The sequence below is a fragment of the Lepidochelys olivacea genome (genome assembly GCF_965140295.1).
Source record: "Lepidochelys olivacea isolate rLepOli2 genome assembly, chromosome: 2".
Lineage (NCBI taxonomy): Eukaryota > Metazoa > Chordata > Testudines > Cheloniidae > Lepidochelys > Lepidochelys olivacea.
In genome coordinates, this window is record NC_140412.1 from 251346548 (window position 1) to 251369500 (window position 22953).

At 40.2% G+C, this 22953-nt stretch overlaps 1 protein-coding gene across 1 annotated transcript in view; it reads right to left on the reverse strand.

Moving 5' to 3' along the window:
- The window catches only part of UBE3C (ubiquitin protein ligase E3C), a 168544-nt gene extending 149510 nt beyond the window's left edge, over window positions 1-19034 (reverse strand). The window contains exons 1-3 of the mRNA XM_084621594.1: window positions 18772-19034; window positions 5972-6025; window positions 252-326 (exon numbers count right to left, since the gene is read on the reverse strand). Of these exons, the coding sequence (XP_084477720.1) occupies window positions 252-326; window positions 5972-6025; window positions 18772-18837 (195 nt within the window). The 5' untranslated portion in view covers window positions 18838-19034. The remainder of the gene's footprint in view (window positions 1-251; window positions 327-5971; window positions 6026-18771) is intronic.
- Window positions 19035-22953: the final 3919 nt, after the last annotated feature.

Genomic DNA, 22953 nt, shown 5'->3' on the forward strand with positions numbered 1-22953 from the left:
ATATTCCCACTGAAGTCAATGCTCAACAATGCCCTTTAAAAATAAGGCCAAACTGAGAATAAAACCAACTCTTGCATTTCACTTTTCTTATATGGGTTTGCACCATGCTTACCAAAGGAAGCTAGCAATATCAAAGTTTCTCAACAGAAATGGCTAGGACTATAGTATTAAGAAACCCCAGCTTCAATTAAATTGTTTTACACATTTATTTTATCACAATTTCTCTCTCAATTGATGAGAAAAATACCTACTTGGTACTTTCTAGCCCTGTACCCCCGAACGAAGGACTGGATGATTATTGCATTTTTCAGCCTTCGTCTTTCTTCCTATAAAATGAAAGAAATAAGGCAGTCAAAAATAAAGGATGCAAAACTGAATCTTGCTTCTATAATTTTGTCATATATATTTATATTCAAAGATATTTTTGTTTTTTTTATATACTCTGTCCAATTTGCTTTTTCTGTATGTTTGCATACTTCTGAAAATTAAATATATCTTTATCAAAATAAGAGAAAGGTGCCTGTGACTTAAACATTAGTGACATACACATATACATAATTTAGTCCTGCTCAGGAAGAGATTCCTTTTGTTTGTAAAGGCAATGTAAATTTATAGCAGGATAAGCAATTTTTAATAATCAATAAGAATTATATGAAAAAATGTCATGATTTCAAGAACAGAAGAGGAGTTTTCATATCTTATTAAACATAGTGTTTTAACACCACACTTTTCAATGACTGATTTAAATCTGATAATACCGTTTACTGGCAAATGAAGTGTAAAAATACAATAAGGAAGGCCAAAGAAGAATTTGAGGAACAGCTAGCCAAAGACTCAAAAAGTAATAGCAAATTTTTGTTTAAGAACATCAGAAGCAGGAAGCCTGCTAAACAACCAGTGGGGCCACTGAACGATCGAGGTGCTAACGGAGCACTCAAGGACAATAAGGCCATTACGGTCTTCACGGTGGAGGACGTGAGGGAGAATCCCAAACATAACCCATTCTTTTCATGTGACAGCTCTGTGGAACTGTCCCAGATTGAGGTATCATTAGAGAAGGTTTTGGAACAAATTGATAAATTAAACAGCAGTAAGTCACCGGGACCAGATGGTATTCACCCAGGAGTTCTGAAGGAACTCAAATGTGAAACCGCAGAACTACTAACTGTAGTCTGTAACCTATCATTTAAACCAGCTTTTGTACCAGACGACTGGAGGATAGCTAATGTGAAGCCAATTTTTAAAAAGGGCTCCAGAGGTTATCCTGTCAATTACAGGCCTGTAAGCCTGACTTCAGTACCAGGAAACTGGTTGAAACTATAATAAAGAACAATATTGTCACACGTATAGATGAACATAATTTGTTGAGGAAGAGTCAACATAGTTTTAGTAAAGGGAAATCATGCCTCGCCAATCTACTAGAATTCTTGGAAGGGGTCAAAAAGCATGTGGACAAGGGTGATCCAGTGGATATAGTGTACTTAGATTTTCAGAAAGCCTTTGACAAGGTCCATCACCAAAGGCTCTTAAGCAAAGTAAGCTGCCATGGGATAAGAGGGAAGGTGCTCTCATGGATTGATAACTGGTTAAAAGATAGGAAACAAAGGATAGGAATAAGTGGTCATTTTTCAGAATGGAGAGAAGTAAATAGTGGTGTCCCATTCAATATATTGATAAATGATCTGGAAAAAGGGGTAAACAGTGAGGTGGCAAAATTTGCAGATGATACAAAACTGCTCAAGATAGTTAAGTCCCAGGCAGACTGCAAAGAGCTACAAAGGGATCTCTCAAAACTGGGTGACTGGGCAACAAAATGGAAGATGAAATTTAATGTTGATAAATGCAAAGTAATGCACATTGGAAAACATAATCCCAACCATACATATAAAATGATGGGGTCTAAATGAGCTGTTACCACTCAAGAAAGAGATCTTCGAGTCATTGTGGATCGTTCTCTAAAAACATCCACTCAATGTGCATCGGCAGTCAATAAAGCAAACAGAATGCTGGGAATAATTAAGAAAGGGATAGATGATAGGACAGAAAATATCAAGTTGCCTCTATATAAATCCATGGTATGCCCACATCTGGAATACTGTGTGCAGATATGGTTGCCCCATCTCAAAAATATATATTGGAATTGGAAAAGGTTCAGAAAAGGGCAACAAAAACGATTAGGGGTATGGAACGGCTTCCGTATGAGGAGAGATGAATAAGACTGGGACTTTTCAGCTTGAAAAAGAGATGGCTAAGGGGAGATATGATTGAGGTCTATAAAATCATGACTGGTGTAGAGAAAGTAGATAAGGAGGTGTTGTTTACTCCTTCTCCTAACACAAGAATTGGGGCCACCAAATGAAATTAACAGGCAGCAGGTTTAAAACAAATATTTTTTCCACACAATGCACAATCAACCTGTGGAACTCCTTGCCAGAGGATGTTGTGAAGGCCAAGACCATAACAGGGTTCAAAAAAGAACTAGATACGTTCATGGAGGATAGGTCCATCAATGGCAATTAGCCAGAATGGGCAGAAATGGTGTCCCTAGCCTCTGTTTGCCAGAAGCTGGAATGAGCGACAGGGGATGGATCACTTGATGATTACCTGTTCTGTTCATTCCCTTGGGGGCACCTGGCACTGGCCACTATTGGAAGACAGGATACTAGGCTAGATGGACCTTTGGTCTGACCCAATAGGGCCATTCTTATGTTTACCCTTTGACCCAAGTGGTTAGCCAAAGTTCAGGGCCTTTTAGGGTTGTTTCTGTTAGGATAAGAAATAGATTATATCAGTCAGGTATATTCTTGGTGTAGTCTTACTGCCTCTAAAGGGATCCTTTGCTTCTGAGAGGAAGATGAGATCTGGTGCTTCAGATCCAGGGACATGGCATGGAGATAGAGAAAGACACTTCCTCTTCGCACAAAAATTAGAGAAGATGAGGAACGTTTTATGGAGTCTTCTCAGCACCCAGAAATGTCTTAAAGTATCATTTCCTTAAAGAGACTTAATTTCTGCAAAAGAATTAAGCAGAAAGCCAAGCTGGCTCAGATATTCTGGAAGAAGTTTAATAGTTTCTACTGCTAGCACAGCCAATTAAGGTGATAAGAAGTATTCGATGGAAGTGCATATAGATTACATTTCCATTCATACCTGTACTATTTGGTAGGATGCATTTATTCGGGCAGGGGGAGAGGAGGAGGATAAAACTGCAGGTAATTGGGTAAGTAACTCTCAAAGGCAATGGCTGAGGACAGGGGAAGTAGGGAAATCGGGCAACAGCAAAATCAGTGAGGGTTACTTGGGGACAGGTCAAAATTTTTCCTTTTTTTTTTTTAAACTACTGTGACAAACCCATACCCGCTTACATTTTTACGGCCTACTCAGACAAAAAAAAGAAGTCTCCATGTGACATTTGATGCTATTTAAAAGTTTGCTGTAGACAGACAAGCCATTCTTATTATCCTAATTAACCAGTGATTAATTTACCAAATATGCCTTTGTCCTGTTTTCTAAGACAAGCCATTTTTGAGCTGAGATGTCAAAAAAAGGCATTAAAAGAATTTCAGAAAAACACGATCCAACATCTACAGTATGATTTTGAATCCCAGGTCCCCAAACAGACTGACTATTCCAAGATTTGAGCAAATTAATTCCGTGCTGGCCCCAGACCAAAACACAAAATGTGAAACATCAAAGATTTTAAGGTTTTAATGGATGGAAGGGCAAAGTTAGGAAAAATTCTCAACCTCAACTATGGAGATGCACCACCTCTCCATAATATCACAGGGTGAAATTATGCAGCAAGGCAGATATATTTTCCCTCTCTGCAGGTATGGGTTTCATCCTAGAATACATAATTGTCAATTAGTGACCCATAATTGTGAGTGTTTGAAATCTGAGGTCACTACTGAGATTTCACTGCATGCACTTTTTCAAAGCCCATAACTGATTTTATTCTCAAAGGACTCATTCTTTTAAAAAAAAAAAAAAAAAAAACTCTTCTATAAAGGGACTTTTATTTCATCCTGTAAAACTAATATATGTGGAGATTAGGGTTGTCAAGCGATTAAACAAATTAATCGCGATTAATTGTGCGATTAAAAAAATCACAATTAATCGTGTTATCAATCACGCTGTTAACCAATAATACAATACCATTTATTTAAATATTTAGGATGTATAATTTTTGAAATGTATTGATTTCAATTACAACACAGAATAGAAAGTGAACAGTGCTTGCTTTATATTTATTTTTGATTAAAATATTTGCACTGTAAAAAACAAACAGTATTTTTTAATTCACCTCATACAAGTACTACAATGCAATCTCTTCACCATGAAAGTTGAACATTCAAATGTAGAATTATGTACAAAAAAAATCTGCATTCAAAAATAAAACAATGTAAAACTTTAGAGAAGTGGTGGGCAATTTGTGGCCCGTCAGGGTAATCTGCTGGCAGGCCTCCAGACCGTTTATTTACATTTGCACGGCAGCCCACAGCTCTAGTGCAAATGTTCCCGGACAATGGGAGCTGTGGGAATATAGCTGAAAATGTAGAAAAACATCCACAAATATTTAATAATTTTCAATTGGCATTCTATTGTTTAACAGTGCGATTAATCACAATTAATTTTTTTGAGTTAATAGCATGAGTTAACTGCAATTAATTGACAGCCCTAGTGGAGCTATACATTATACACATATTTGTGTGATACATACACAAAGCATATGCCTATAATATACCCGTACACAGTGCTTTGTTTCTGATGCAAGTATTAGCAGCTGAGTGAGTGTGTTAGCCACTTATCACTCAGCAAAAAGTTTCTGAAACACAGAATAGTACTTTTGCATGTTGGTAAGGACTGACAGATCATAAATGGGAGTAGTAATTTAAGATACCAGATTGCATGTGTAAATTCAGTACATAACTGTGCATCCAACTTAAAAATCAATCCTTTTAGATCTCAAAACCCAGTAACTAATATAAAAAATAGTGAATTACAATAGAACTCGTTAGCAGTCTCGCAAAAAAACAAAAGCACAGGTTTATGAGTCAAATGTTCTTGTTTATGGTCTTTATCAGTATGTAAACTATTCAGGTACACATTGTTGTCTGAGACCAATTATCTAAACTTAAAGGGGTATTTTCACCCCCTTTTAAAATATGGGGAAGGTCAAACAAAAATGAATCCTTTCACTTTCCACTTACTTGGTATCATTTTATTGCCAAGTTTGTTCATTAAAACAACTATGTTTGGAAAATGGTATTTTCACCGTTCCAGTTTACATTCTTTTCATAGGTGATTTTGGAGTAATTAGTTATGGCAGCAGATTAATGTCACAACACAGGATAATGATTTAATTGCAGGCTCAAGCATCATTATCATAATAATTATCATCCCTACTCCTTATAGAGCATTTTTCATCAGTAGATTTCAAAGTACTTTACAAAGGAGGTCAGTATCATTCTCTTTACAGATGGGGAAACTGAGGCACAGAAAGGGGAAGAAGCCAGTGTCAGAGTCTTGTATAGAACCTAGGTCTCCTGAGTCCCAGTTCAGAGGAATCGAGGACAAGGGAGGCGTAAGGAGAAAATTCCTGGCCACATAAATTCCTTTTTCCATTAAGGGCCTGATCCAATTCTCATTGAAGTCATTGGCAAAACTTGCATTGATTTCCATGGGTATTGCATCAGACACTAAATACTTTTTTTAAAAAAAGTAAATAGTTCTTATAGAAGAATATTCATATCGGGGAAATCTAGGGGGAAAAGTTTAAATGGCTCTGTTGATTCTGATATATGGAAGAACAAAATGTACATAGAAAGTTCACAAACTGGAAAAAACCCTATAGAATAATTTCAAGTAAAACTCTAAAGTACAAAATTTCAAAGTGTAACTATCATCAGGCTGAACAAAATTACAGTGTACATGCAAGCTGTTGTTTTCCACAACACTATCTCTATTTTACCTCTCGTTTACGCCTTTCTTCCTGGGTACGATGGAGAAGAGAAGCCTTTTCTTCCTAGAAGGGGACCAAAAAAAGCTGCTGTAGTGTTTTCACTCAAAAGTTCAGGTATTTGCATAAAGTAATAGACATTTTTAAATGGTTCACAGTGCAGAATACATTCCATATTCAAAGAAATGCAAAAAAGTGACCTATGAGCATTTTCGCTGTTATGGGCCCAGATCTGATGCAATTTCATTTCCTATTAGCTATCTACTTCGACCTATCCACTTGGTACTTATATGGCCACCATCACCATCCATCTGAAGGTTCACTAACATTAATGAATTTATACTCAGAACACCTCCCTGTAAGTTTGGGAAATATCCCTATTTTACAGATGGGAACCTGAGGCAGAGAGAGAGATTATTACCCACTCTAGCAAGGTACTTTAAAAGGTGGTTCAAAAGAAATTAACTGTCAGCCCATAACTTCTGACTGAGTTACAAAAGTCCTCAAATCCTGATTTTAAAACTTCAAGTTAGAGAGATTCCACCATTTACTCTAGTTCAAATCAGCAAGTGACCCAGGCCCCACACTGCAGAGGAAGGCAAAAAACCCTCAGGGTCTCTGCCAATCTGACCATCTATTCCTCTAAAGACAGTATTTTAATTTCCAAAGAGACCATTACAGTCATTGGTCTCCAAAGAGAAATGTTTCCACATATTTTAAACACAATAAAAAAAGATTTAAAAAAAAAATCTATCATTCAACTGGAAAGAAAGCCTCTCACACTGGCACGGTAAAAGTTTCTGACTATACCATGTAAAAAAACAACTGAAGTTAATAATATGCCATGAGTTAAGTATATAAAAGGGTAATTTTGATAGTATGAACCAAGTATAAATTAATTGATAAATTGAGTGTTCAGGATATACCCTTACAGATTACCTCTTTTCTCGCAATTGATATCCAGTGGACTACTAGCTTTGGCGCCTGATGAAACATTCTTAGTATCAAACTCCTGCACAGAAACACAACCCCAGTGACACCAACTACCTGTCAATCTGTTTCACTCTGCAGACAGAGCCAATAAGAAAACGCTCCTGCTCTGAAACATGTACACTTGTAATTTCTCACATTTCAGGGCTGGAGGGAAAAACAGGAGAGAAACAGAAAAAGGAAGACATACCTGGCTAAAGATGAATGTGAGTGGGTGAGGGATGAAGAGAGGGAGACGGGAAAGAGACAGCCATAATACATGAAAAATGGGTTGAAAAGAGATACATGGACAGAAAAAAATGGCAAGACGGAGTGGAGGCCCAAAACCATATTCTCCTTATAGTCTGGGTTTGTGTGTATAAAAAGATCTTCTACACTTTCCACAGTATGCGTCCGATGTAGTGAGCTGTAGCTCACGAAAGCTTATGCTCAAATAAATTGGTTAGTCTCTAAGGTGCCACAAGTACTCCTTTTCTCACCACTTAAGACATTTTTAAAAATTTGACTCCGTAAAGAAGCAGTAAGCAAAGACCTGTTAGGTCAGCTACTCCAATTCTAACACGTATGCTCTATGACGTATGCTCTATGGGGAAAATCTTAGTAATTATTTGTATTACAAGTGCATTTTTATCTATCTAGTTATATTTCTTTGCTTTTGCACTAAGCAGTTACAAAATCTATCACAGTAGACAGAATCAGACAGTCAGAAACTAATATAACCGTGGATATCTGCAATCTCATTACTGGTGCTGAGTCATACTTGGCTTCTGTCATCTAGGGTGTCAACTAGTTTGCTGACAGCTATTAGATGGTATTCTAAACTCCCTCCCCTGGCATACAGGACAGTCACCTAGGTTTTAACACTGCAGGGGGCTCCAAAATCATCTCCACCTCATGCTATCTCCCTTCTTTTCTGCCTCATTGCTGCTATTTATGAGCATCTATCAGATGCTGCTGCTGCGACCTCATTCCCTTGCTGGATAGTCCACCAGCCACTTCTCAATTGCAGCAGCATGTACTTCTCATGTTTGCTCCACATTTGGAAGTCTCAGATGCAGGGGGCATGCAGCTGCAGTTCCTGCCTTGGCTCCTTCGGTCTAAATCTAAGAGTCTTTATGCTGGTTATGGCCCAAGCAAGAAGACAAGGAGAGCGGACACATAAACCTGGAGAGGGAAGAGTGTAAGGAAGCCAGAAAAAGAGGCTGGCAACCTTAAAGATCTCTGTGACTTACGAATGAAAGAAACCCTTGAACCCTTCACCATTATCAAATATGCAGGTCAAATATGTGCAGTTTAAATCTCTATCGTGCAACAATTGAGCGAAAAACAAAATCAGGAAAACAAAATTCCTGTCCTCTCCTTCATGTCACCGATTTGAACTGCTATCTTTAGAGGGACTGTTCTTACATATTATTTATGATATACTGCAAATCATTGTTACTGAGGGAAGTTGTGCAAAGAGATGAGTTTTCCACGGCACCCTATAAAGGTAAGTGGAGAGACATGCCAGCTGGCAGTTCTTCTTCACACTTAAGACATGGACTGTGTCTGTGTGTTTCATACCACATGGAGCACAATGTCAGCACTTAATAAATAATAACCTCTGTTCCACCCATTCTTCCAGTGGAGAATCAGAGCTGAGGCCACTCTCCCCTGCAGCAAAGGTGGCCATAAACCATATTTGCAGGCTCTCCAGATGTAGTGTACTGAGCCTGGGAAAGTCGAGTTTCAGAAGCCCTTTATGACCACACAAGTGGCTGCTGTACCAGTCAAGAAAAAATCAAAAACTTGATATGATGCAGTCCCAGAGGCAGGAAAGTACAGCATGAAAGAGTCCTAAATTTTGAAGTGAAAGCAGACAGTAGCTTCAGACATCTGGAATCCTGTATATTTCACTTATCAAGCACAGGAAGAAGATAAGCAGAGCAGAGCCAAGCAGAAGAAAGGTAGACAAAGCACAAGGACAAAGACAGAAGCAAGATGACAAAAAATAGACATGCAAAGACAAAATGGAGCAGACGAAGACAATGACACAGGCAAGAAAGTTGAAGGAGAGACCAGAGAAACAGAGAATTGAAGGAAGCAGGCAGAGGACAAAGCATATTATAGAAAGAAAGGCTCACAGTAAGAAAAATCAGTGATTACAGCAGAAGAGACACTTTTTTAAAGTAACATTTAGAATACCAGGGGATAACAGTTTGTAGCTTCTGTAGGCCATGCTTACTACACACAACCACCACTCCCTCAAAACTCTGTCTGCCACTCTCCCTTCCCCCCTTATTTCAAAAACTCCCTGCAACTCCCTCCAGTCTCTCCTGGGACAGGAGTTCTGTGTGCCCCTATTCCCCGCACTGTGCCCAAGGCTCTGTCTGCCCCCCAATCATACCTTTACCCATACAAGGAAGTCTGTATGCCCCTTTCCCCGACCTTCCTATACCAGGGTCTCCCAATCTCCCCCCTGCCAGGGATTGTGTACATGCCCTAATTCCCCACACATCCTCCTGCCATTATTCTTCTTTCTGTCTGGGAGATAAGACATTCAGGGTGTCAACATGTTAAACTCTATTGGGAGGATAAGCAGAGATGAAATGGTGGGATTGTTATGCTGGGAAGCATTACTGGTGCCATCAACCAGTTATTTGATCTACAGACAATTGCAGAGGTGCCTAAAGATGTGGCTGTGCTACTCAGATGTCAGGGGCTCCATATGTCCTCCATTTTTCCTCTTTCAGTTTCGATTTTCCCCAAAATCAATAAGGTTCTGTCCACTGGTGCTGAGAACATTCCCTAAAATTTTGGAATTGATTAGACGTGGCATTCAAAAGTTATTACATTACATACAGCCATGAAGTTGAGTGTTTTAAGGCCTTTGCTAGGTTCACCAGTTACATTTTAAAACCTAGGTTTCAGAGTAGCAGCCACGTTAGTCTGTATCCGCAAAAAGAGCAGGAGTACTTGTGGCACCTTAGAGACTAACACATTTATTAGAGCATAAGCTTTCGTGGGCTACAGCTCACTTCATCGGATGCATAGAATGGAACATATAGTAAGAAGATATATATATACATACAGAGATGGTGGAAGTTGCCATACAAACTGTATGAGCTATTATCAGCAGGAGAAAACTTTTGTAGTGATAATCAAGATGGCCCATTTAGACAGTTGACAAGAAGGTGTGAGGATACTTAACATGGGGAAATAGATTCAATATGTGTAATGACCCAGCCACTCCCACTCTCCATTCAAACCCAAATTAATGGTCTCTAGTTTGCATATTAATTCAAGTTCAGCAGATTCTCGTTGGAGTCTGTTTCTGAAGCTTTTCTATTGCATAATTGCCACCCTTAAATCATTTACTGAGTGGCCAGACAGGTTGAAGTGTTCTCCTACCGGTTTTTGACTGTTATGATTTCTGATGTCAGATTTGTGCCAGCAATGCTCCTCTGCCATGTACAATGGCCAAACCGGACAGTCTCTACACAAAAGAATAAATGGACACTGAGCTTGAATTAATATGCAAACTAGATACCATTAATTTGGGTTTGAATGGAGACTGGGAGTGGCTGGGTCATTACACATATTGAATCTATTCCCCTATGTTAAGTATCCTCACACCTTCTTGTCAACTGTCTAACTGGGCCATCTTGATTATCACTACAAAAGTTTTTTTCTCCTGCTGATAATAGCTCATCTTAATTAATTAGCCTCTTACAGTTTGTATGGCAACTTCCACCTTCTGTGTGTGTGTGTGCGTGTGTGTAAAATATCTCACTATATATTCCAATCTACGCATCCGATGAAGTGGGCTGTAGCTCACGAAAGCTCATGCTCTAATAAATTGGTTAGTCTCTAAGGTGCCACAAGTACTCCTTTCAGAGTAACAGCCGTGTTAGTCTGTCTTTGCAAAAAGAAAAGGAGTACTTGTGGCACCTTAGAGACTAACCAATTTATTTGAGCATGAGCTTTCGTGAGCTACAAAAGCTCATGCTCAAATAAATTGGTTAGTCTCTAAGGTGCCACAAGTACTCCTTTTCTTTTTACAAGTACTCCTGTTCATTTTAAAACCTAGAAATGGCAAGTTGAAAATTTTAAAAAAAAAAACCACAACAACTGGCTGCACTGCATTATACATCAAGGGAAAGCTTGCAGTTTCACTGGTGTATTAAGTAAGATACCAGGGTGGATAAAAATCAATGGTTTTTTTCCTAAATAAAAAAAATCATATTTTTTTTTTATAAAATGCTTTTTCAGGAAAAAACCTATCTAAAGATAGTTTTCATTAATATACATTATAGCTCAAAGATAACTCATCATGGAATAGGGATTATAAATTCTAGTTCTATAGTATGAGACAATATATTCATGTAATGTTTAGGAAAAATGTTGTAAATGAGTTCCAATAGTTCATGGATTATGGACCCAATTTTATGGGGTTCTAGGAGCTTCTGTATAGATTATTTAGGTTAATCTTTCTATCTACGCAATGGGACTCAGTGCTCAGTCTAGAAGATACCATCAGATATACTTAGTTTTGCAGTTCTCAAACTGTGGATTTGTGTCTGCAGAGATAACATGCTTGTTAACAGCAAAAATGTTTTTTAATACATATACATATATATATATATATATATATATATATATATATATATATATATAAAGGTGTGAAATAACAGACCTCAACCCTATTGTCCCTCTGCAAATTTGTGTACACAGAGTCAATCCCTTACCTCTCTCTGAAAGTGCAAAGTTTCAAAAAGTTCAATAGAAGATTGTTGGGGGCAGAATAGATCTGAACAAGGAGAAGAAGTCTGGAGATAAATGTGAGAAGGGAGAGACCCGCAGTAGAAACAAAAGTGAAACTGTTTGAGCAGCATATTCCAGAATGCACTTTTATGTAGAAATCCATGATTAAATCAAGTCTTCCTGACTAGTGATTGAAATCATGATTTATACCAATTTGATTTAAATCAAATCCACACTGTAAGATTCCAATTGATATGATGCTTCAGAAAACAGAGGTGGGTTATTATTGAGTGACCATCAGAAACACCAATACATAATAAACAAGGAAACATTTCTAATTTTTAATTTTCTTCTCCTCATTTTGCTCCACTGTACTGTAGAAAATATGCTCCAGTGTAATGTATAAATGATTTCACCAATCCTAAGACTTGACTTTATGGGTTCATGGATCTAAAAAGGTTGAAGAGATGGTCTATAAGAGATGAGAAATTCTTTGGGGCTGGAACTGTCTTTACTATATGTCTGTAAAGCAATGGGGCCCTGACCTGACTGGAGCCTCTAGACCAGTGCCTCTCAAGCTATCTAATGTGGGGGACCGGCATTTTTTTTTCCCCAATGTGTGCACAGACTGGCAGCCGATGGCTCGTGGACCGACACCGGTCCGCAGACCACCACTTTGAGTAGCACTGCTCTCGACCAGAGGTGGGCAAACTACGGCCCACAGGACCTTCCTGCCCAGCCCCTGAACTCCTGGCCTGGGAGGCTAGTCCCTGGCCCCTCCCCCGCTGTTCTCAGTGCACCGCACCACTGGCACAACACTCTGGGCAGCACAGTTGCAGAACCGCAGCCTGACCTGGTGCTCTGGGCGGCACGGCCAGCCACCGGTTCTCCAGGCAGCATGGTAAGGAGGCAGGGGGAGTTGGATAGAGGGCAGGGGGGTTCAGGGGTGTGGTTAGAGGTATGGATAGGGGTCGGGGCAATCAGAGGGCAGGGAACTGGGGGGTTGGATGGGGCAGGGGCCCCGTTGGGGGTGCAGGAGTTCCGGGGGGACCGTCAGTGGGCAACAAGCAGGGGGTGTCAGATAGGAGGCAGGGGCCGGGCCACGCCTAGCTGTCTGGGGAGAGACAGCCTCCCCTAACTGGCCCTCCATCAATTTTGGAAACCCGATGTGGCCCTCAGGCCAAAAAGTTTGCCCGCCCCTGCTCTAGACTCTACTGTAATATAAACAAACAACCGGTTATAATTTTTAGCAGCATGTTATTTGATTTATTATATCAAAACTGGAAAGATGTATGTTTTCCACAGCCTGATAACTAAGTATCTTGTCCAATTTTTCTGAAACTTACAGAAAAAAGTTCATCCTTAAGATTAGAAATTTCATCCCAAATTTTCAAAAAGTACCAAAGGATTGAGAACAACAGGTTAGAATGGAATAGCTTCTGCAACCTTAACTATCACTTCATAATTTGTAACTTCAATATAAGGATGAGGAAAATTCCCCATGAAGTAGAAGGAAGAAACCCCCCAGAAAATATATGTATTTATAAATTGTTTCTAAGGTTTCCCTGGTGAGATTGTAAGAATACATGAACAGCATTACCTCGGAACTCTAGATCTATGCAGTGGAAACAGTGTAGTCTACTGCAAAACTTAGGCCTCGACATTACAGAAATATTGGTATGGGCAGTGCCTTATACCAGTTTGGAGTCTGGACTCCACCTCTGCATAAGGGTCTGCCAATGCTGTATCATTTGCAGGTACAATAAAGCACTATAATTCTTTCCCAGGGTACCAACACCCAGAACACAAATTTTAATCACAATCTAAAACCCTAGGATCCAGTAATTTAACAGTGATCTGGCGCGCAGTTACAAATGCAATATAAAATATTTTCTTGTAAAATGCATTTCTAAAAAAAAATTAGATATAATGAAAACCTCTAAATAAAATAAGTTTAAGACTTCCTTTTTGAAAGAAAGGATGAAAAGCTTTCAATCAATAAACCAGTTGTGTCACATATCACTTTTTATTCCCATTCAAACAGATCCCACAATTCTATAATTCTTACAGATACATATAATTGTAAATCCAGATCCCACAATAAAATCTATTCCAGCAGACCCTTGTGCCTGTTCAGATCTCATTGCAGTACTGGGGCCCTTATTCCTACTGTTTAGCTCACCAATTTCTGTTTATTTCCTAGTGAGTCATTCCACGTGCAGACTACATTATGCAAGCTAAGTACTTTCTCTAGATCCTATCAGTGTACCTCCTATTAAAAAAATACAAGAATTCTCATTCTTAAAGTGATGATGTCAATGTAAAAAGTCATACCAATATTATGTGAACAAATTTCTTAGTTCATTATTAAAAACCTCAGATTATTCAAATTGAAAGAATTTTAAAAGCCCAATTTACTTGACACTATTTATTTCTCCAAGCATCAATTTAATAAACAGATAAAATACCAATGAAGTCAGTTTCACTTTCAGTTTTGTGGTATTGAAATATCTGAGTTACAAACACTGCAGGGGAATATTTATTTTAAAACAGGTGTTGGATTTGTTGTTGTTTTTTAAATTATGATACTATTTAATGGGCTTAAGTTTTATAAAAGTTTGTTTTACAAATTCTACATTTTGGGATAAGCTTGTATTGACAGTGTCCCTTTTAACAGTTTGTCCTGCCAAGTATTACAATATGTCATTACCATGTCAATACCCTGCAAAGAGCTCTCATGGGCAAGTCCCTACTCCCATTCAAAGTCCTTTGACTTAAATGGGATTCCACACAGGGTCTGGGATCTGCCAACATGGATGCAGTTGCAGGTTTAGCACCCAAGTTTCTGTTGAGGGTAAAAGTTGACCAACCTTGACAATTGGCCAGTACTGTAGATCTGACCTTAATTAATCCAAAGTATTTAAAGCAGTTTTTAGCTGAAATCAAGGACAGCCTAAAGATTTTGGCAGCAGGTCAGCAAAGTGATTCTTTGGCCCATCACTTCCCAAACCAACTCTTCCTCCCCCAGATCAGAGGTTCTGTAGCTTCAAGCCTTTTAGACCTCAAAAACAACCTCTGGAGTAGGTATAGAAGGTAGTCCACAAGTAACTCAGAATGTTATGGGGATTTTTCTTCAACTCTCAACCATGACAATCAGTTTTCAGTTTGAAGACTACCTTTCAAATGAAAAGGCCTAGAAGCTTACTTCAGGTTTCAGAGTAACACCGTGTTAGTCTGTATTAGCAAAAAGAAAAGGAGTAATAGTTAAATGAAGACTGAAACTAACAGTGATATTCAAAGGATCTCAAAAGCCAGGGTACCAGTGCGATTTGTAGGAAGACACTACAAAAAATGAAAATAAACCAACTGGTCATCTAATTCTAAATAAATTCTGCATGGATAATAGCTGATCCTGCAAACAAATACATAACTAGTACGACTAGTCCTATTGAAGTCAATGGGACTAAGCATGGAAGTAAACACTACCAGTGGTGTTTGCAGGTCCTTTGATAGAGAATATCATGCAGTCACAGGTTTATTTACAATGAAACATTTAAAAAATTACTAAAAAATTACAACTGAAATCTTCAAAGGAACTCTCTCAGGTACTGTAACATTAGGAACATTTTTTTTTTCTAGCAATCAGGAGGTTTAATGAAATCTAAAACAAAAATTAATGATTTTTTAGTTCAATTAAAAGACTGGATTTAAACATTTCCCTTTAAAAATTACATTCCAGATTATATTAATGCACATGAATCAAAAAGTAAAATGATTTAGAGCAAAACTGAACTAGTCTATTTTTAGTACCCAAGCCAACTCTATACAACCACAGTGATAAATTACATTACATTCAGCATCTTGGATCAAGAAAGCTGTTAGTAACACCAGTAAATAACTCTTTTTAAATATGATTTTTAACTCAGTGTCCCTTTAAGAAAGACCTGCCATTGTACAACACAGTGTAGGCCTATTAATCAACTTATTAATCAATCAACTTATCAACTTAATATTAATCAACCATATTAATCAACTTTTAGGCCCAAATACCTAAATGTCCCTTCCAAATAAATTGGCCTATTAAAATGTCCCTTAGGCCTGGTCTACACCTAAAAGTTGTACCAGTATAGATGTTAGTTAGGGAGTAAGATTTTTTTTTAATTTTTTTTAATAGCAGCTATGCCAATATAACGCCTAGTGTGGGACACATTCACTCCAGTATAACTATATTTATGCCAATATAGTTTATGAAACCACACTAGAAGTGTTTTGAAAGTTTAGCTATACCAGTATAACCATACCAGCAAAACATTCCTAGAGCAGACAAGGCCTTAATTTTGGAAGCAGACAGTCTATATACATACTTAAACAGTACCATTTACTTGAACCCTAATCCTGCAATTTTATCAATGTAGGCAGAACCATGCACCCATACAGAGCTTGGCTGGACTTCAATGGAGCTCTGCACTGGTGCCAGGATCTGCCCGAGTGGATTCTTTTGCAGCATTAGAGGTTTGAATTGTATCTTTTTTTAAAAGGTACAAACAACTTGGCGAGGGGAGAGTTTATGCCAAAGAACAGTTCAAACTTTCAGAAAAAAATTGACACAAGAAACACGTTTTGGATTTTCAAAAAGAAAAGGAGTACTTGCGGCACCTTAAATTTGTTAGTCTCTAAGGTGCCACAAGTACTAACAAATCTAAGGTGCCACAAGTACTCCTTTTCTTTTTGCGAATACAGACTAACACGGCTGCTACTCTGAAACCTGTTTTGGATTTTGTAACCCTTTAGTATGGGGAAATTCCCCACAAAAGTCTATCATGTGGTATCAGCAAAAACAGTGAGATGCACAATTCCTGAACTCTATGCAAATATTTGCCACACCAATATATCTACTATAGCATGTCCTGTTATGCAGAAATTGTGATAATCTGCATTTTTCATGTGACATGACATAAATAAAGTTCAACTATTATCTTCACCAAATGCTGTAAGTACTTTCTTCAAAACACATATCTATATTAGAGCTTCCTACGATGCCCATATTAATATTGAAAACCATAACTTTACTCAAGTAAGTAGTCCCACTGATAACACAAACACTAAGTAGATCTAGGAAGGCAGATGCATGCATCAGGGCAGAGCTACTGAAGACAACGGTGCCCATCCATCTAGACAAGATCGAAGAAGTAAATTGTATGGGACAGAGTTGTATGCTCAATTTCGGCTTTCACATTTCCTTGCTTTTGAACATTTACCCTTGCAACTTTACCCTTATAGGAATTTAACCTTTGTGTGTGCTAATTCAGAATATATTAGTAAATTATTTCATATTACAAAATATTATTCCACATTATAAAATATTATTCCCACCATGATTGGGAATCCAACTGCAATTTACATAAACTAGAAAAATTAATAATAGTATCAGAAGATATTATGATACTTTTTTCCCTTCTGGAAGAGGAATCGTATTCTGTAAGTGATACTATTAGCGATCATAATTTGATGCCAAAGGATGTAAAATACCTAAAACACATTCCTGAAGAGAAGGGCATGCTCGGCCAATTGCCACTTTTACCTATTAAGATTTATTCAACTTTTGGCATACAAAAATGTAATGCTATGTATGTGTTCTAATGACCATAAATGGCTTTTAGTCATCAGAAGTGTCAGAGGAAGATAGTTCCTCTATAATTCAGATGAATAGTTACACACACTTAATACAGTTCTAATGTACATTTTCTTTATGAAAATATGTAGCAGATAATACTGTGATAGCAAAGTTCACTGTGAATTTAATATCAGGTAACATAATTTTCTCTTATTAGCCCAGACTTCTAAGTTTACTACCTAACATAAAAAGTCCCAGAACAACAAACATGATTATAATAAAAAGAAAAGGAGTACTTGTGGCACCTTAGAGACTAACAAATTTATTTGAGCATAAGCTTTCGTGAGCTACAGCTCACTTCAAGTACTTGTGGCACCTTAGAGACTAACAAATTTATCTGAGCATAAGCTTTCGTGAGCTACAGCTCACTTCATCTGATGATGAAGTGAGCTGTAGCTCACGAAAGCTTATGCTCAAATAAATTTGTTAGTCTCTAAGGTGCCACAAGTACTTCTTCTCTTATTGTGAATACAGACTAACAGGGCTGCTACTCTGAAACCTACGATTATAATACACAGCCCCAAATCTATATTTTAATCTATGTTATTGAACAACAAATACACTACATCAAAGCTCAAACAGCTCCCCCCATGATAGTGATCATGACAAGCAGAACCCAAATCTAATTGATGAACCAAAGGGAGCCCCACCTTTTCAATCAGACTGCTTCAAAAAGTGTTTTGGAATTTGTTTGCTCTTTAGGTCTGAGAGTCCCCTGTGGCTGACAAATTAAATTATTTATAACCCTTCCCAATCAGCAAGCTCTAACCAAACCATTTAACTTCCTTTTAGCAATAAACGGGGGGGATGATACAGTACTCTAGTACAGCAACAGCATCTACTGACTGCTACTTACTCTCCATATGATACATTGATTTCAGTTTGCCATCTGAATGCCAACTTGGTGAGGAAGGAATAAAATTGTGACCTGAGAACCCTGAGCCATTTGGGATGGAGGCCGCATGAATTTGCATTAATTTTAAGTTTTACAAGTATATCCCTCCCCCATTCCAATGACGCATGATTTTTGTTGTATGTTTCAATGAAGACTTTTCGTTAAAAGAAAAGACAGAGGTTCCTAACTATCTCCCTTCACTCAACGAGCCCTAGAAACTAGCTGCTCCAAGCATGGTTCCCACTACAAATCAGATCACTTTTGAATACCTCTGGAGCTCTTAGGGGTGCGTGGCCTGATTTAAAACACAAATCAAAACAAGTGAGCAAACACATCACCCATGGCGGTGGAGAGGCATTTCTCTTTCTGCCCCGTAAAACCCCTTCGTCACACCTGCTCCCATCTGTAAGGCCCAGCCGCTGGGTGCAAAAGGCAAAACAGGCAGGCTAGGAAAATCAGACACGATCAATAATTCAGACAGACCACAGCCAGACCCCCCGCGTTTCTTACCTTCCGACTAGCTCCTCCAAGAGACACCTTGGGCCTGGTTTTGAAATCCCCTTCAAAGCTGAACATGTTTACAGCTTATCCCATCTAGAGCGGCGCCCGTGCTGCCTCCCAGGCTGACTGACGCTGCACAGGGGCAATGACCGGGGCTGGGGAAGGGGCAGTCGCTGCCCGGCCAGGGGAGGCACAAACCCAGGCACCCCGGTGCCACCCTCGCTGCCTCCCTCCCACTGCTGCCGCCGGGCTGCCTCCAGCCAGGAGGGGCCGCTCCCCCTCCCACACTCCCCCACTCGCCCCTCTCGCTCCCCCGCCTCCCCAAGCCCCCTCCTCTCTGACCACCAGCTACTGCTCCGTGCAGGGGAGGGGGGCTGGCTCGGCTGCCTCTCTTGCACTAGGACTCAGCCGGCTCCAGACAGAAAATGGCCGCCGACCAGCTCCCTGTGCGCGCTCCCGCCGGCCAGCCAATCGGCGCGCGGCCGCGCCGCAACCGCCGGGGACGCGCGCTGGCGGCCTCCAGCGCGCGCCCGGCCTCGAGTTGGAATTCGTGCCTGTCAGAGCCTGGCCCGGCCGCGGGCTGGGCTCGGTTGCGTGTCGCCCCTCGCTCGTGACCGCCGCCCCGCGGCAGCTCGCCTGCGGGCCGTTCTCGCAGACCGGCCACAGGCATGGCCGAGGGGGGCCGTGCCGTGGGTCCTGACCGAATAGAGGGAGCCTGTGCTCTAAGCTGGGCCGGCTCCTCGCTGCATCAGTCAGGGCCCTCCCTGCCCTCCAATCCATCTCCGCAGAGCCGCTCTTCCCCCGCAGCAGGCCGGCCGCAGCCCTCCCCCCCCCCCCCGAACAGGCAGGCTCCTGACTGTCCCCAGGGGCAGTTGCCCGAACCCCTGTTCCCCGGGCACAGCTCAGTTTTCCAGCCCCCCAGGGCCTGAACCAGAATCCCCCTTACCCGAACGCATGGCACCTCACCCGGCACCCCAGTGTCACCGTACCCCGACCCCCCTTCGCTAACCCTGAATGTCAGCTTAGACTGACCCTTCTGGTCTGAACCTAACGGTCGCATCCAAGCACCCCTGATCTGAACCCCGGTTATCCACGTTTCGGTTCCTCCAAAATGCAGTGGATTCGCCCAAAACCAGAATGTGTGTAGGGAAAATATTTTTGTCCAAAGCTACCACTAGTTAAAGGATTTAGATGCTTTTCCCTTGACAGTTAGATAAAGGTGAGTTATCTTTATATAACTGAAGTCTACCCGAACCAGAACACTGAATCCAGACCGCTCTGAACTGTAGTGGAGAAGGTCAGCTCCAGATCCAAACTTAACTCTGACCTGTCGCCATAACAGGCCAAAGCACAGATTTGGTTCCAGTTGTGGATCTGAACTTTGCATATTTACATTGTCTAATTATTAGGACTGTTGATTAACCGCAGTTATCTCACACAATTAACTCAAAAAAATTAATCGCAATTAGTCGCCGTTTTAATCGCAGTGTTAAACAAGAGACTACAACTTGAAATTTATTAAATATTTTGGATGTTTTTCTACATGTTCATATATATCTTGTACTTTGTGTTGTAATTGAAATCAAAGTGTATATTTTGATTACAAATATTTGCACTCTGTTGTAGCAACCAGGCAAGGTACTAACAAACTTCAACAGGACTTTATTTTGAAAGTGGAAACCTCTTTACCAAGCTCCTGCTGCACCCTCGGTAGCTCTCACTTAGGCTCCTCAACTTCCCCGCCCCCCTTCCTGTTTCCTGTCCTTTCAGACTCCCAACAGCCAGTGCTCCCAGTTCTAATAATTACAAGCAGCATCTAAACACCACACACTGTAAAAATGATAAACAGAAGAAATAGTATTTTTCAATTCACCTCATACAAGTACTGTAGTGCAATCTCTTTGTCCTGAAAGTGCAACTTACAAATGTAGATTTTGTTTGTTTGTTACATAACTGCACTCAAAACCAAAATTATGTAAAATGTAAGAGGCTACAAGTCCACTCAGTCCTACTTCTTGTTCAGCCAATCGCTAAGACAAACTAGTTTGTTTACAGTTACAGAAGATAACGCTGCCCTCTTTTTATTTACAATACCACCAGAAAACGAGAACAGGCATGTGCATGGCACTTTTGCAGCCAGCATTGCAAGGTATTTATGTGCCAGATATGCTAAATGTTCATATGCCCCTTCATGCTTTGGCCACCTTTCCAGAGGACATGCTTCCATGATGATGACACTCGTTAAAAAAATAACATATTAATTAAATTTGTGACTGAACTCCTTAGGGAAGAATTGTACATCTCCTGGTCTGTTTTACCTACATATATTTCATGTTATAGCGGTCTTAGATGATGACCCAGCACATGTTGTTCATTTTAAGAACACTTCCATTGAAAATTTCACAAAACACAAAGAAGGTAGCAATGTGATTTCTAAAGATAGCTACAGCACTTGACCCAAGATTTAAGAATCTGAAGTGCCTTCCAAAATCTGAGAGGGATGAGATAGGGAGCATGCTTTCAGAAATCTTAAAAGAGCAACACTCTGATGCGGAAACTACAGAACCCGAACTACCAAAAAAGAAAATCAACCTTCTCCTTGTGGCATCTGACTCCGATAATAAAAATGAACATGCATCGGTCCGCACTGCTTTGGATGGTTTTCGAATGGAACCCATCATCAACATGAACACGTCCCCTGGAATGATGGTTGAAGTATGCGCATCTGGCACGTAAATATCTTGCAACGCTGGCTACAACAGTGCCATGAGAACACCTGTTCTCACTTTCAGGTAACATTGTAAACAAGAAGAGGGCAGAATTATCTCCTGCAAATAATAATGACTGGAGTACTGTCATGGATGGGTATAAACTGTTCAGGAAGGACAGGGAGGCCAGAAAAGGTGGGGGAGTTGCATTGTATGTAAGGGAGCAGTATGACTGCTCAGAGCTCAAGTATGAAACTGCAGAAAAACCTGAGAGTCTCTGGATTAAGTTTAGAAGCGTGAGCAACAAGGGTGATGTCGTGGTGGGAGTCTGCTATAGACCACCGGACCAGGGGGATGAGGTGAACGAGGCTTTCTTCTGGCAACTCGCAGAAGCTACTAGATCGCACGCCCTGGTTCTCATGGGCGACTTCAATCATCCTGATATCTGCTGGGAGAGCAATACAGCGGTGCACAGACAATCCAGGAAGTTTCTGGAAACTGTAGGGGACAATTTCCTGGTGCAAGTGCTGGAGGAACCAACTAGCGGCAGAGCTCTTCTTGACCTGCTGCTCACAAACCAGGAAGAATTAGTAGGGGAAGCAAAAGTGGATGGGAACCTGGGAGGCAGTGACCATGAGATGGTTGAGTTCAGGATCCTGACACAAGGAAGAAAGGAAAGCAGCAGAATACGGACCCTGGACTTCAGAAAAGCAGACTTTGACTCCCTCAGGGAACTGATGGGCAAGATCCCCTGGGAGAATAACATGAGGGGGAAAGGAGTCCAGGAGAGCTGGCTGTATATTAAAGACTCCTTATTGAGGTTACAGGCACAAACCATCCCGATGTGTAGAAAGAATAGTAAATATGGCAGGTGACCAGCTTGGCTTCACAGTGAAATTCTTGCTGATCTGAAACACAAAAAAGAGGCTTACAAGAAGTGGAAGATTGGACAAATGACCAGGGATGAGTATATAAATATTGCTCGGGCATGTAGGAATGAAATCAGAAAGGCTAAATCACACCTGGAGTTGCAGCTAGCGAGGGATGTTAAGAGTAACAAGAAGGGTTTCTTCAGGTATGTTGGCAATAAGAAGAAAGCCAAGGAAAGTGTGGGCCCCTTACTGAATGAGGGAGGCAACCTAGTGACAGAGGATGTGGAAAAAGCTAATGTACTCAATGCTTTTTTTGCCTCTGTCTTCACGAACAAGGTCAGCTCCCAGACTACTGCACTGGGCAGCACAGCATGGGGAGGAGGTGGCCAGCCCTCTGTGAAGGAAGAAGTGGTTCGGGACTATTTAGAAAAACCGACACATCATGATAATACAAGGCTCATCTGTTGGCCAAGGTTATTCCTGAAGAGGTGATTTGAGATATTTCCCATTATTGTTAATTGACAAGTCCAGTTGACGAATGTATGTTTGCAAATATTAATGATTTTTTGCACATGCCCTAGAGGCCACTCTAGATGTGTTTTTATAAAATG